Raw genomic sequence first — 13,286 nt, forward strand, 5'->3', positions numbered from 1 at the left:
AGGGCTGTGGTGAAGCGGTTCATGGATAGCGGCTCCAGATAGAGAGGTCCCTCGTAGCCCGAGTCCAGCTCGCCGCGAACATAATCCCTGCAAAGGCACAGCGAATTAGAACACGTCCTGCAGTTTGGCGGACTGAAACAACACCCCACCTCAAGCTATTCAGAAAAAAGTCCTTTACAACTGATGGGATTATACGATGGCAGTAGAAGTGGCATCTTCTGCATGGGTCATGTGCGTGCGTGTGTGTGCACGTGTGTGTGTGTGTGTAAAAGGGTGTGCAGAGCACACACACCTGGAGACCTGGTGACCAGCAAAGAGCAGCAGGGCGGTGAGAACGTACAAGTAGAGTTGTACCAGGTGCTGCCGTGGGAGAGTCAGCAACACCAGGCTGAGGATGTAGCCTGAGGGGGGGGGGGGAAGAGAGAGAGAGAGAGAGAGAGAGAGAGAGAGAGAGAGAGAGAGAGAGAGAGAGAGAGAGAGAGAGAGAGAGAGAGAGAGAGAGAGAGAGAGAGAGAGAGAGAGACAAGGTACATTTAGAAATTACATAATATTACAAAACAGAAGTAGCATACTTGCAGAAGTAGCATGAAAGTTTTTACTTGCTATACAAGTTTGCTTCTCAGTGTGAATTTATGACCACAGGAAATACAAACGCTTTCAAAACAGAACATCAAAACCACAGTCATCACACTTCCTGTGAAAAAAGCATCAAGCCCAACACAAAAGAACAGCACAGCTGAATTGTACGGTGGTTTCTGTTTGAATAAGAGTTTATGACTTAAGTCAAATAGCCTATGTAGGAACTACACAAGTCAAGTCAAAGTAGTAGACTAACAATACATTAATTGAGCAGTGAGACAGATGACCAAGCCCAGGGGAGATTATCTTATAGACATCAAGCCTACGTTGTTAATATGCAAAGTGTCCATCTACCCCAGGAAAATGGCGACAGGTTTGTAAAAATGACAGCAATAACTCAGTCTAGATTGCCTGGCTAGCAGAATGTTCCACTGTGACAGGGGTAACTAAAGCAGCTTGGGCACATATCTTGGGGTCTTGCTGCTGGTTTAGCCAACCGCGCCCCCCCTTCGCCTCTCGGTAATCCTGCCATGCAGAAACACGAGGTGTCTGGACACAGGGCGGACTTTAGAGGGCAGAGATACCTCGGATGTTCTCAATGCAGGACAATGCTCCGGCTCCTGAACAGCGGTGCACTGAAACACTGCAGTCTGCACTTAGGGGCGTCTGCTTCAGGGTGCTTTAGAGGAGAGTGGAGCATCAAGGCATATGCAGCGCTACTGAGCGAGTTCACACCACACCCTGTCTACTTAACTACGTCCATCCCATAATCCCCCCCCCATCTCCGCGGTAAGCCATGTGGCCACAGACCAGGGTAACCTAGCCACATGACGAGGACGGAGGGTGTCACGACAGCCGCGAAACACACACTCTGTGAACTCGCCAGAGGGAGAGGAGTCATCATCACCCATATAAAGGTGAAACAGGACAGAGGGCACGGCTCACACAGGCCACAGCGTATTTACCACATCGCCGCTGCCACGGCTAACAATAACACAAGGCTGAACCAACGCCACGATATTACTGCACACTCTCTGTGGCAAACTGATGCATTGTCTCCTAATTGGCACATCCTTGCTGTTGAAATCACACAACCGAGAGTCGGACAAATCTGAACTGGCGCCGGTCCAGGGTTTGGATTGTTGAAATGACTATGAAAACAGCTAAACAAGTCACAGAACTTGTTGCCGAGTCCGAGCTACAAGAGAAGCATAAACAGGAGAAGGAGGCAAACATAGGAAAGGAGGAGTAGACAAGCAACAGTAGCCCCAGGACATGTAAAATAAGGGACTGGGTGTTTTGTTCTCCCGTCGGAGCCACAACAGGCCTGAAACACACTCCCCTACATGACTGGCTCCTCCACTTAACACACACGGCTCCCTTTCACACAGCCAGGCAGCCTGCTTGTGTAGTCCGGCTGTGACCGACAATAACACCACTCGTTTCAATGTGTTTTTGTTTGTGTGTCCAAGAGGAAAGTGTGTGTGTGTGTGTGTGTGTGTGTGTGTGTGTGTGTGTGTTTACATCTAGAATATCCTCTGAATGGCTGACTGTGACAAGAGGGGGGTTTTAATCTTTTTAGGGGATAGATTCTCACCCAACCCCCATATTTCCCCATCATTGCCCCTTTCTCTCTCTCACACACACACACACACACACACACACACACAATCCAACTTCCTCCATAGCAATGTAAAAGATACCAGCCATGGCTCTTATATAACCTGCAGAGCTATATTCTGCATCTTAGCTCCACAGCAAACTCATTAGTGAGCTTTTAATCCAATACTGGCCAAGTACAGGGGGAGAAAAAAACACACACACACTCTATGCGCTCTCACACACACACACACACACACACACACACACACACACACACACACACACACTATATGCAATTAGCACGGTCCAGAGAGGGCCTGTCAGAACAAGAAAACCTCATTATCCCAAACCCTCCTTCTAATAAAAGAGAGTCAGCTTCGATCTCACTGTGATGGAAATAAGGACTTGCCCGAGTCCTGAGAAAAGTGTAGTGAAATAGTGGAAACTTGCAGCCATGACGGAGATCAGGCGAAAACTGATCCGCATGACGCCAGCCATGTGATCTCATCGGAGCCCGAGGTCAAACGCACATTGTTCCTCAAGGACAGAAAAAGTTCACACAGACAGGCAGCAACTCACAAGTAAGGGCTAAGAAACCAACGGCTCACGAGTTGAGGTTACCGCAAGCTGGAGGAGGCGAGGCAAATGGACCGTGGTCAACTCCGCGTTCCGCTATAAATTCAGCCTCTTCACGGTTATCAGGACGTGTGCCTTATCTGGCCTACCGTGTCATTCCCAAAGACGTCCGATATGGCTGCGAGGAGATAACGTCCGTTGACTTCCCCACAGTGTTGGGTCGAGTGTTTGCTATGGTCTCGCAGCCAGGAGTACAACACTTGCGAGTGCTTAAAACCCAGAGAGTGAGACTATCAGCCAGTATGTGTGGTGACCGCAGGTGGCCAACGCCACTGAGTCAGCCATGCCCTCACGTCCCACCCTTGGATCTGGGCACTCAGAGCAGACACAGACAGGATGAGAGAGAAAGGAATAGACCCTTTTTAAGAGAGTTCCATTATCAGCATCATAGTTGGTCCCACAAGGCTTCCGTTTTAACATTCCATATGTTATCTTAATGCAGAGGAAGTCGATTGGGAACTAAATCATTGTCGATTGGGAACGTTCAAGCATTGTTTTTATTGTTGAAAGGGTCTATTAATACATACAGGTCTAGATGGAGCTCTTGTGAGGTTCAGGGGAACAAAACGAGCCTTCAGTGGTGTGTAACATATCCCAATTGATACTCTACTATTCTTTAACTACTAATTCACTCGTATTCAATATACGCATTACGCCTCATCACATAGCAGGGTTGCATTAGCCACTGCAGCCATAAGCCCTGCTCCTAAGCCCTGACAAACACACACTTGTCTCATCTGAATGGGCGTACGTGCGTGTAAATGAGCTTGTGTGTATATGCATGCACGTTTGTGGGGTTTGGCCTGTAGCACGATCTGGATGGCGGCTAGCTGGGTGGCAGAGATCTGGACATGCTCCTCATTAGGATACAGGCTACTGAATAGTAATGGTGTGTCTGATTAGAGGAACAATGTAGGATAAACAACTGCAGTAAGGGCTGGCTGCTGCCATTCATTCCAGGTGATGAGAAAATGTTCAGCCTTCACACGGTACAACACAGTCAGTCAAATGCAGACACCTGCATTTGACAGGTCTATGACACGAGTAACATTTTACATTACATTTGGCTGACACATTTTTAACCAAAGCGACTAACAACATGGTAACAGTTAAGTTAAACGAGTGTGGTTCATACAAACATGGCCATCATACCAGATACCAGAGCACTGGCTATTATCGAGATTCTACATCTGTTAGTGAAAATTCTGATCCCAGTTGGCCAAAAAAAACAAAGGTTAGAAAGCGAAAGACGCGAGAGCTTTCCACATTTTGGTAATTAAATTGGGATTAAAACCGTTTCGTTTAGAGCCTGCCGACTCCGGCTGGCCAAGAGGGAGAGGCAGAGGAGGCAGCAGCAGGCAGAGGACACAGCTTTTCCAACAGATGCCTCAGTCCGTGCGATAAGTTAAATTACAGCACAATACACATTTAATCGTTATTTTTAATAACCGCATGCTTCACTGTTCCCCTTCTTCTCGACCACCATCCGGCATGTCCTGACTCGGCATTCTCTGCGCTCTATTACATGGGTCAGTGACCCGGAGTAGCCCACATGAGAAGAGACTCCATTAGGCCTGCACAGCACAGCCAGACACACTAGCACACTGTTAAACGACGCTCAGCTGCTGAGAAAGACGCCCAGAGGAAGAAATACAGCAGGACAATGGCTGCCACTTTCCCCTTGAGAAGTCTGCGTCAGAAGCTGCATCTTAATAAACTGTTGACAGAATGGTCATTATTTAAAAGTAGGCTAACTTACAACTCTGCCCTATTTTTTTTATGATGCTTGAAGTTCCTTCTGTGTATTTGAATAACACTGGAATGTCACTTACAGAGGCAGGTCTACACCACACAAATGGAAGGATAAACTTTAAGGTTCCTGCTTTATGTTAACACATAACTACAAAAAAGACAAAGTAAAAACAGCATAACTCCGGTGTTATTTTTACCCAAGTAAACTTGTATGTGACCACAATGTCCATGAAGGCTGACGAGTCAATCACTTAAAAGTAAGACATAGCATGGTCTTCGTTACACCACCCAGTCAATGTCACTGTTGATTTCCAGTTTCCAAACCAGCAGTACCAGTTCAAAAGCAACTGGCATCCAGACCACAAGCATATAACCTACTTATTATACGGCTCTTCACAATGCTAGTAGAACGCTCCATTGACTTGAATGGGATTTCCCAACGTTCTACGGTATATATTTACACTGTCAATGGCAACGGGCTTTGTGCTGCTGATCATATCACTCCGCAAGTATTCCGGTCACTTCTTGCATTGTAACTTCATTCAAAAGTGAAAGCAGACGGTTGATCAGCTGTGTTCTAAAGAATGTTACTTACTTATTAGGCTTATTATTTAATTTGACTACTTCACTTAGGGTATAGTTAACCATTTAGAGATAGTTGTATCTCAAATCAGCCCTGCATATGACTGAATACTAAATATTAGGCCAAATATTGTTTAGTTAAGTTCACAGCACATGATGCCATCGCCATAGCAACACAGAGTCAGACACACATTCTGTGTTGACGCATTAGTCACACAACACTGGAAAAAGGGATTTTTTTATGAGACATCAAAGTGAGATAAAATGGGATCTACACCAACGTGTGACTATAAATAGGACATAACACTGAGGGCAGCACTATTCTCTGCAGGGGTACTCTGTGGGAAAGATTTCATCTTTACTACCTTTAAGAGCGCAACTGCCTCCCAAGGCCCTAATGTCTCCCATTCAATAAAAATGATAGACGGCAAGATAATGCTACTACATTCAGGCTTAGTAAGACATCTTACTTTAAAAGGACAAATGGCTGTGTCTAGATCTCGGCAAACAATTCAGTTATGACCTAATGTTATAACTGATATAACTGGCATCAAAGTCACACTGGAATCTGCACAATAGCACCAACATCAAATGGTAAAACATTATCAAACGTTGCTGCGGTACAGTGTTAGAAACAGTTAATGCATACTGTGTTCTGGGCAAATGCTTTGTTTAAGAAGGACTTAAAATATTTTAACAGATGTTTCAGTTATAACATGAGGTTTTTTTCATTTTCACAGGGAAGTCCCAATCTGTTCTTGGATCAGAACTATCATGGGATTGACAAATTGTATTTTTTTTTCCTCCATCAAATGCCACATTCTTTATAAAAAAAACCGAGTTATCCCTGGCAGTTGCCCTGGGATACTGTGTGAATGGGAAAGAATGAGAGAAACAGAGAGACACAAAAAAGGGGGTGGTGGGGGCAAGAGACACAGGGCAAGAGGGTATAATGTGCTCTGTGGTCCAAACACTTGTTCCCTGAGCTAGAGCACTTCTCCACCCATGGCAACACTCAAGTGATCCTTAGGGCTAGTTCATAGTCTACGCAGCAATGCGGACTCACACACAGTCCACATTCGTCCAATAAGACTGCGGAGCAAAATGAGTTCGGGGTCTCCAGCGGATCCAAATTGCTCCACTTCGGATACGCTGATACGATGGTCTTATGTGGAAGGGAGGGCGATACATTTATATTCGACATAGTGTAGTTGTAGCCTCAGTTGACAACGGAACAGTTGACACATTTTGAAGTGCCTACTCATCATAGTCCATGCAAGCAATGCAGACGATGTGCATGACATGGCACTCGTGCTACATAAATTTGGACAACACATTTGGCCAACGCACGTACACACCAAACCCACCTTTCTTGGCTGGGTGCGTTTACATAGCTTATGTAGACTATTAATCAGGCCTTACACTCAACATCGCATGAGTGAACGCTGAACGTTTCACTCCCTCCCCCTGTTTGCAAAGACACAGCTACAAGTCTTATGTTTGCTCCCTGTTTTCTTCTCCACATTTCTTGAAAGATCTACAACTGCTTCTATTCCAACAGAAGCACAATTGTGAAGACAATTGGAGAACAAGAGGAAAAGTTAGACCGCAAGTGGACACCATATTAAAAAGCACAACTGGGAGGGGCAAAGGTTAAAAAAAAGGTGCAGAAGAATGGAATAATACACAGTTTACAGAACAGACTAAAACAGAAGAGAATACAGCAGGAGTGAGCACGGGAGACACTGACCCACGTAGTGCAGGTAGAGGGCCAGGTACTTGTACTGGAAGAGGGGGTTGTTGTTGAGGCTGCTGCGCTGGATCTTCTGGAAGAAGGAGCTGACGTCCCACCGGTACAGCACCTCCAGCAGCATGATGCTGGGCACGCGCAGACCCACGTTCAGCACCGCTTCCAGGCGCTCCTTCCACGCCATCGCCCTGCCAAGGTTCTCCCACTAAACGCCGGGCGGAGCAACACTGGAGAGAGAAAGGAAAGGAAGCACAGATGGAGCGGAGGGGGGGAGGGGGGGGTTAAAGGAAGAGAGGGAAAGAGACGAAAAAGGAGATCAATTCCCTTGCTCCAGTTCAGCAGAACTGTGAGAAATAGACACCTGTAAACTTCAATGGGTCCAGGTACAGAGCACATTGAGGGTTTTTACTAGGGGAGGGACAGTGTGACCTGCTCTCCAACTACAGGGATTGGTGAGCTGTAGCAATAGAAAGAAAAAAAGAAGGTGGGCATTCTTAAGCAAATTCTTGGAAGGACACCACCCAAGTCCAGGCATGTTCATATTACCATTATATCATAGCAGCGCTTTTGAAGACTTTAGGAAAAGGCACACAAGACAGATGAAAACTGAAACAACTTAATTCTACTAAGAGCGCCTTTCTGCTGTAAAGTAAATAGATTACTATTCGTATGAAATGGGTTAAACCCAAGTACAACTTTTCTAAATGAGCTATCTATATCCTAAAACCTACTCCACCGCTTTTCTGTACAACCATAAATCAGATATATCGGTAAGTTATAAGCTTGGATGTCCATTGTCCAAGCAGACGTGGACTTAACAAAAACCATCCCATAAAGAGCAGAAAAGTTCAGTTAAGAGCACAGCGTTTTGATCATGTAGAGGTTGATATTCGAATGACAAACTTACTGCCCTACATCACACAGCTTACAAGTCAGATGTGATTAGTTTCGACGTATCCCATAAGACTGTCCATATTATCGCAACATTCACTCCGATACAGTACATTTATGCAACAGACCCAATTCCAGTCATTTTCACCAGTGACTCATTCAGTGTCAATCTCTCTCATCGTGTTTACTTTGAAGCAAACCAACATGTCTAGAACGTATGTAGCCTGCCGTTAGCAAAATAAACAGAATGGCAGAATGTGTAGGGGAAGAAAATACATGCTGACCACTGAAGTATTGTCATCCAGCATATGAATAATCTCGTAAAGAAATGCAATGCTCACGTTAATACATTCTATTCTAACGTCACCTGTTGAAACTCCAGACCAAGCCGTTCGATTACCCTCACCACCATCAACAAACACGGGGGAACCACGCGCCGTTTCTTTTGTTTGGCATCCCGGGGAGCTAAAACATTCCAACGTGTTGACAGGCTTACAGCCAAAATGACAAAGACAACAAACTGGAATACAACATCTTGAAACTAATGAATAAAGTTAGATGAAATCATAATAGAGCCATGCATTTTGCTAACATGGCCCCGTGATTGTTTTCGCAGCTAACGTTAACATTACATAACGTCGGATCCTCTGCACCGTCTTGGCGCTTCCAAAATTGACCGCATTCCCTTTGCTAAACGCGGTAACTATCAGAATGTGTTATGATGATATTCAACAAACGGTAGAATTTGATCAATTTAACAACCCCAATAATTGATAATCTAGCAAGCTGATCCTCTCACTCACTAACGTTACAGCAGCATCACACCCAGACCAAAACCCAGTTCAAAAACGCTAACAGCAGCCAGCTAGCCAGCAGCCTCACTAGCTTTGAACTTTAGTAACCCCATCGTCTATTTGACTGTAAGATAAGTTCACATTGCGCTGTTAGCCAATACACACTTCTTGTAGTGTTAGCTGTGATAAAAGTGTGAAACTACTCGCAGACTAACCAGCTAGTTCACATACAAAGAGAAACACAAACATATTTTGAAGATGCAATTTAAAATACCTGACTGACTACATCACTCTTTGCATTGTTGAATTCGCTGATGCTGAGACTGGTAGCTAATACCGTTAGCTGTAGCTAACGCTAACATTACATCCAGATGGATTAATGGAGTTGACGTATGAAAGTAAAGTTAATGTTAACCTACAATTAGTTTACACACATCGCAATGGTGCAACACTAATGAAATATTAGTAACATACTAAAACGTGATTGCTAGTAACATTAGTACTGTAGAATATCCTTTCAGCTAACCGCTAACGTTAGTGCTGCTGGCCTTAAAAGACTCAAGTTGGTTAACGGTAGCTAGCTGTATGTAACGTTATTCCTTAAACGCCGTAAAACAGAAAAATGAAAATACATACGTTATATTAATTCACTTTGTGCCGTTAAGTTTGGTTTCGCGCTGCTACCTCGGCCGAATATCAACCATTGTAACTCGTTTTCGGCTACATTTGACATCGGTGATGGAAAATCCACCGAGAAGCGGAACGTTGGCATTCACCCATTTAGCCTAGGAGCCATTACAAGAATGATGTCAATCTGAGCATGTGCAAAGTATCGAAGCGGTTGTTGCTTCGAGGGGAAAGACAAACAGTCAGTTGGTCGCGCCTCTATTTTTGTGTTGAATTGTTTTTAGTTATTCATATATATTCCCAGGTGAAATAACATTACAGAGCCAAATGTATCAACAACTCTTGATCTAGACTGGGCCAGATAGATTAGCCTTCCCATGTTTCTTCCTGGTTTGATCTTAAAAACAGCAAAAATTGGTAGGCCTATTTTATGCTAGGGCTGCACAACAGTCAGCCTTCTTTTTCATCCTCAATCACCTTCAGATACATATCGAGTTAGGACTGTTAAACAACAACAACAAACAAATCTTAACATAAAACATCTTTGTTTCTCTATCACCCAAGATAAGTGTAGGCTAATCAACAATAAGGCAATCTCATGACATTTTTAAGACTGATATTGAAATACTGGCCATGTAGTCAGTCACAACATATTTCATGGACAATTTTCTCTTCCATACATGGGAAAGAAGACCATCTATCTGAAGAAGCCACCACCACAAATAGCCTTGAAGAGAGCAATTTGAGATAGAAAGGCAGTCTAGTCTAGTCTAGATAGAAGGGCTAGGTGAAGGGGTAACTGCAAAGGGCAGGCAAACTTGCCAATCTAAAAAAAGGATCAGAGCCCAAACTGCTATTGCACCAAGACCGCACTGCCAGTACGAACAGAATGAACGAACAGAATGAACTTGGATTGGTTTATAAGTTCTCAGGTAAAACATTTCACCATTTCTTTGTTTAGAATTTACCATGTAGGCCTAGGTTGTGTCAAGTGTGCAGTTTTAATGGCTGAAATGACCAAAGAACAAAGTTAATTTTCATCAATAGGTTACCTTTCCTTTTCGTGCCATGCTGATGCAGGATCTGATACTATGTGGTATGTACTGCCATCTTGTGGTCATCTTCCTACAACAAGAAAAAATAACATCCTTCCCATACAATACTTATTTTAAATTTAAGAAGTCATGGATTCTGCTAAAATATAATGTTATCTATTTGAAGACTACACATGTAATCCTATCCTCTCTATAATAATAAAATAAAATACATTTCTGAGATGCATTAAAGAACAAAATATAAAGACAGCATCTTAACACTTTTTCTCTTGTTTAATTTTGAGAAACTTTGCCATTATGCATTTTACTTTTTACAGTTAATTTTTGGCAAGTTCAAATTGCTCCTCCTCACTTGCTCCTCAAATAACACTCGTATTCTATTTTCAACTGTTGATAAATTAACAAATCCCCCCTCACAATTAGCGCCTAAACTTCTCTCAACTAATAAATGCAATGAGTTTTCATCTTTTTAAAAGGTAAAATTGACAAAATCAGACTAAACATATCTGCTCAATTACAAATTCAACAACCTGAACTTCCAGCAACAAACAGAGGGAAACTAAACTTGATGTCAGAGTTCAGCTTGATAGACTACAAAACACTTGAAAAAACGGTACAGAATCTCAGCTCTTCCACATGTGTCTTAGACACTCTGCCTACCAATTTCTTCAAAACTGTTTTTCATCTCATAGCGGCGGATGTCCTTCAAATTGTAAATGTATCACTGCTGCCTGGCACTTTTCCTAAGTCATTGAAAACAGCTGTTGTAAAGCCACTTCTCAAGAAGAATAACCTGGATGCCTCCATGCTAAACAATTACCGGCCCAAATCCAATCTACCTTTTATTTGCAAAATATTGAAAAAGTAGTCTTTAATCAATTAACCACCTTCCTAACATCAAATGGGTATTTTGATTACTTTCAGTCTGGTTTTCGGGCAAATCACAGCACTGAAACAGCTCTCATTAAACTTTCCAATGACATACGCCTCAACACAGATTCAGGTAAAACATCAGTCCTAGTGCTACTGGACTTTAGTGCACCATTTGACACTGTTGATCACAATATTTTACTACACAGACTAGAACACTGGGTTGGATTTACAGGCATAGTTATCAGCTGGCTAAAATCATATCTACAAGAAAGGAGCTTCTTTGTTGCCATCGGAAACTGTACCTCAACACCAACGTCCTTGACCTGTGGTGTTCCCCAGGGGTCGATCTTGGGGCCACTATTATTCAACCTTTATATGCTCCAATTTGGACAAATCATCTAAAATAACTTGAATTCATATCATAGCTATGCAGATGACACACAAATTTACTTAGCTCTGTCACCAAACGACTATGGTCCTCTTGAATCTATGTGTCAGTGTATAGAATAAATCAACACCTGGATGTCTCAATATTTTCTTCAGCTGAACAAAGAAAAAACTGAAGTAATTATATTTGGTAAAAAGGAAGAAAGACTTAGGGTTGCAACTCTCCTTGACACAAAAGGGTTGAAGGCAAAGGATACAGTTAAAAATATTGGTGTATTAATTGACAGTGATCTAAATTTCAACAGCCACATGAAAGCCATAACTAAATCAGCTTTTTACCACCTCAAAAATATTGCCAAACTCAGAGGGCTGATGTCAAAATATGACTTAGAAAAACTCATTCATGCATTTATCTCCAGCAGGGTTGATTACTGCAATGGACTGTTCACAGGCCTTCCTAAAAAGACTATTAAACAGCTTCAGGTGATACAAAATGCAGCAGCTAGGATTCTAACAAAAACTAAAAGAACTGACCACATTACTCCAATTCTTAAGTCCTTGCACTGGCTTCCAGTAAGTCACAGAATTGACTTTAAAGCACTATTGCTTGTTTATAAATCAGTAAATGGAGCAGGACCTAAATACCTGTCAGACATGCTTCAGCAGTACACACCTTCTCGTCCTCTCAGGTCCCAGGTGAAAAACCTGCTAGTAAAACCTACTGTTAGAACTAAACATGGTGAAGCAGCTTTTAGCTGCTATGCGGCTCAGCTGTGGAACCAACTTTCGGATGACATCAAAAAGGCCCCAACTGTAGCCAGTTTTAAATCTAGACTTAAGACAAACTGTTCTCAGATGCTTTCTGCTAACTGTGCCGAGTTACAAATTCTGAACCTGCCTTGATAATTATTCTACTTCGTCTTTTATTACCTTTTACTACTTCTGCCTTTGTTTTTTGCTTACTAATTATTCTTTATTTTAAAATTATTTTACCTTGTGTTTTATGTTTTCTTTTTATTATGATCTTTACCTTTTAACTATTATTTGACTATATTGCCTTTCTATGCTTTTATTTGTTATTATTGTTTGGTTTTGTTTATGTAAAGCACATTGAATGACCTATGAAATGTGCTATATAAACAAACTTGACTTGCAAGAGGAAATCTAAAGACATATGTTCAGCTTACACTTAATCAATTAAGTGGTTCTTATGAGCCATTTTCGTTATTGATTGTTGATATTGCATTGTTATTACCATTTTCCCTAATGTAGTCTTACCAACTTTTTAAACCTGTTTACTGTTCATATTTACACAGCATTACACAGCTTTCCAAATTATGAAAATTACATCTCAGATTTTCCTAAATAGTTGATGCAAATGACAGTCATAATTTTCAAGTCATAAACCATTACAGTATAATTCAAATTGTATTGAACAAACCTCCCACTGATAACAGTATTTTAGTTTTAAATAACTAAAAATGGTCATTAAGTTGAATTTGCAGCATTAGGAGATCATATAAATTAAATCAAAAAAAGTTATTTCAATCAAAAACATCTTACAGGCCAAGTTACATGTTAACATAGGACCCCTTCATTGATAGCACCTTCACAATTCTTGCATCCATTGAACTTGTGAGTTCTTAGAGAGTTTCTGCTTTAATGTCAGAATAGCCTCCCAGAGCTGCTGTTTGGATGTGAACTGCCTCCCACCCTCATACATTTTTTGCTTGATGATGCTCCAAAGGGTCTCAATAG

General features: G+C 42.2%; 1 protein-coding gene across 1 annotated transcript in view; it reads right to left on the reverse strand.

Moving 5' to 3' along the window:
* Positions 1–8,823, reverse strand: part of LOC143111314 (RING finger protein 145-like) — a gene marked incomplete in the record, with an annotated part of 19,846 nt that extends 11,023 nt beyond the window's left edge. Inside the window, 4 exon segments of the mRNA XM_076273521.1 lie at positions 1–87; positions 293–401; positions 6,902–7,128; positions 8,134–8,823. Of these exon segments, the coding sequence (XP_076129636.1) occupies positions 1–87; positions 293–401; positions 6,902–7,085 (380 nt within the window).
* Between the last annotated feature and the right edge of the window lie 4,463 nt (positions 8,824–13,286).

Source organism: Alosa pseudoharengus, unplaced genomic scaffold (assembly GCF_046254945.1).
Source record: "Alosa pseudoharengus isolate Yale_2024_CS ecotype anadromous, Long Island Sound unplaced genomic scaffold, YU_APseudo_1.1 YU_APseudo_1.1_scf_8, whole genome shotgun sequence".
Taxonomy (NCBI): domain Eukaryota; kingdom Metazoa; phylum Chordata; class Actinopteri; order Clupeiformes; family Clupeidae; genus Alosa; species Alosa pseudoharengus.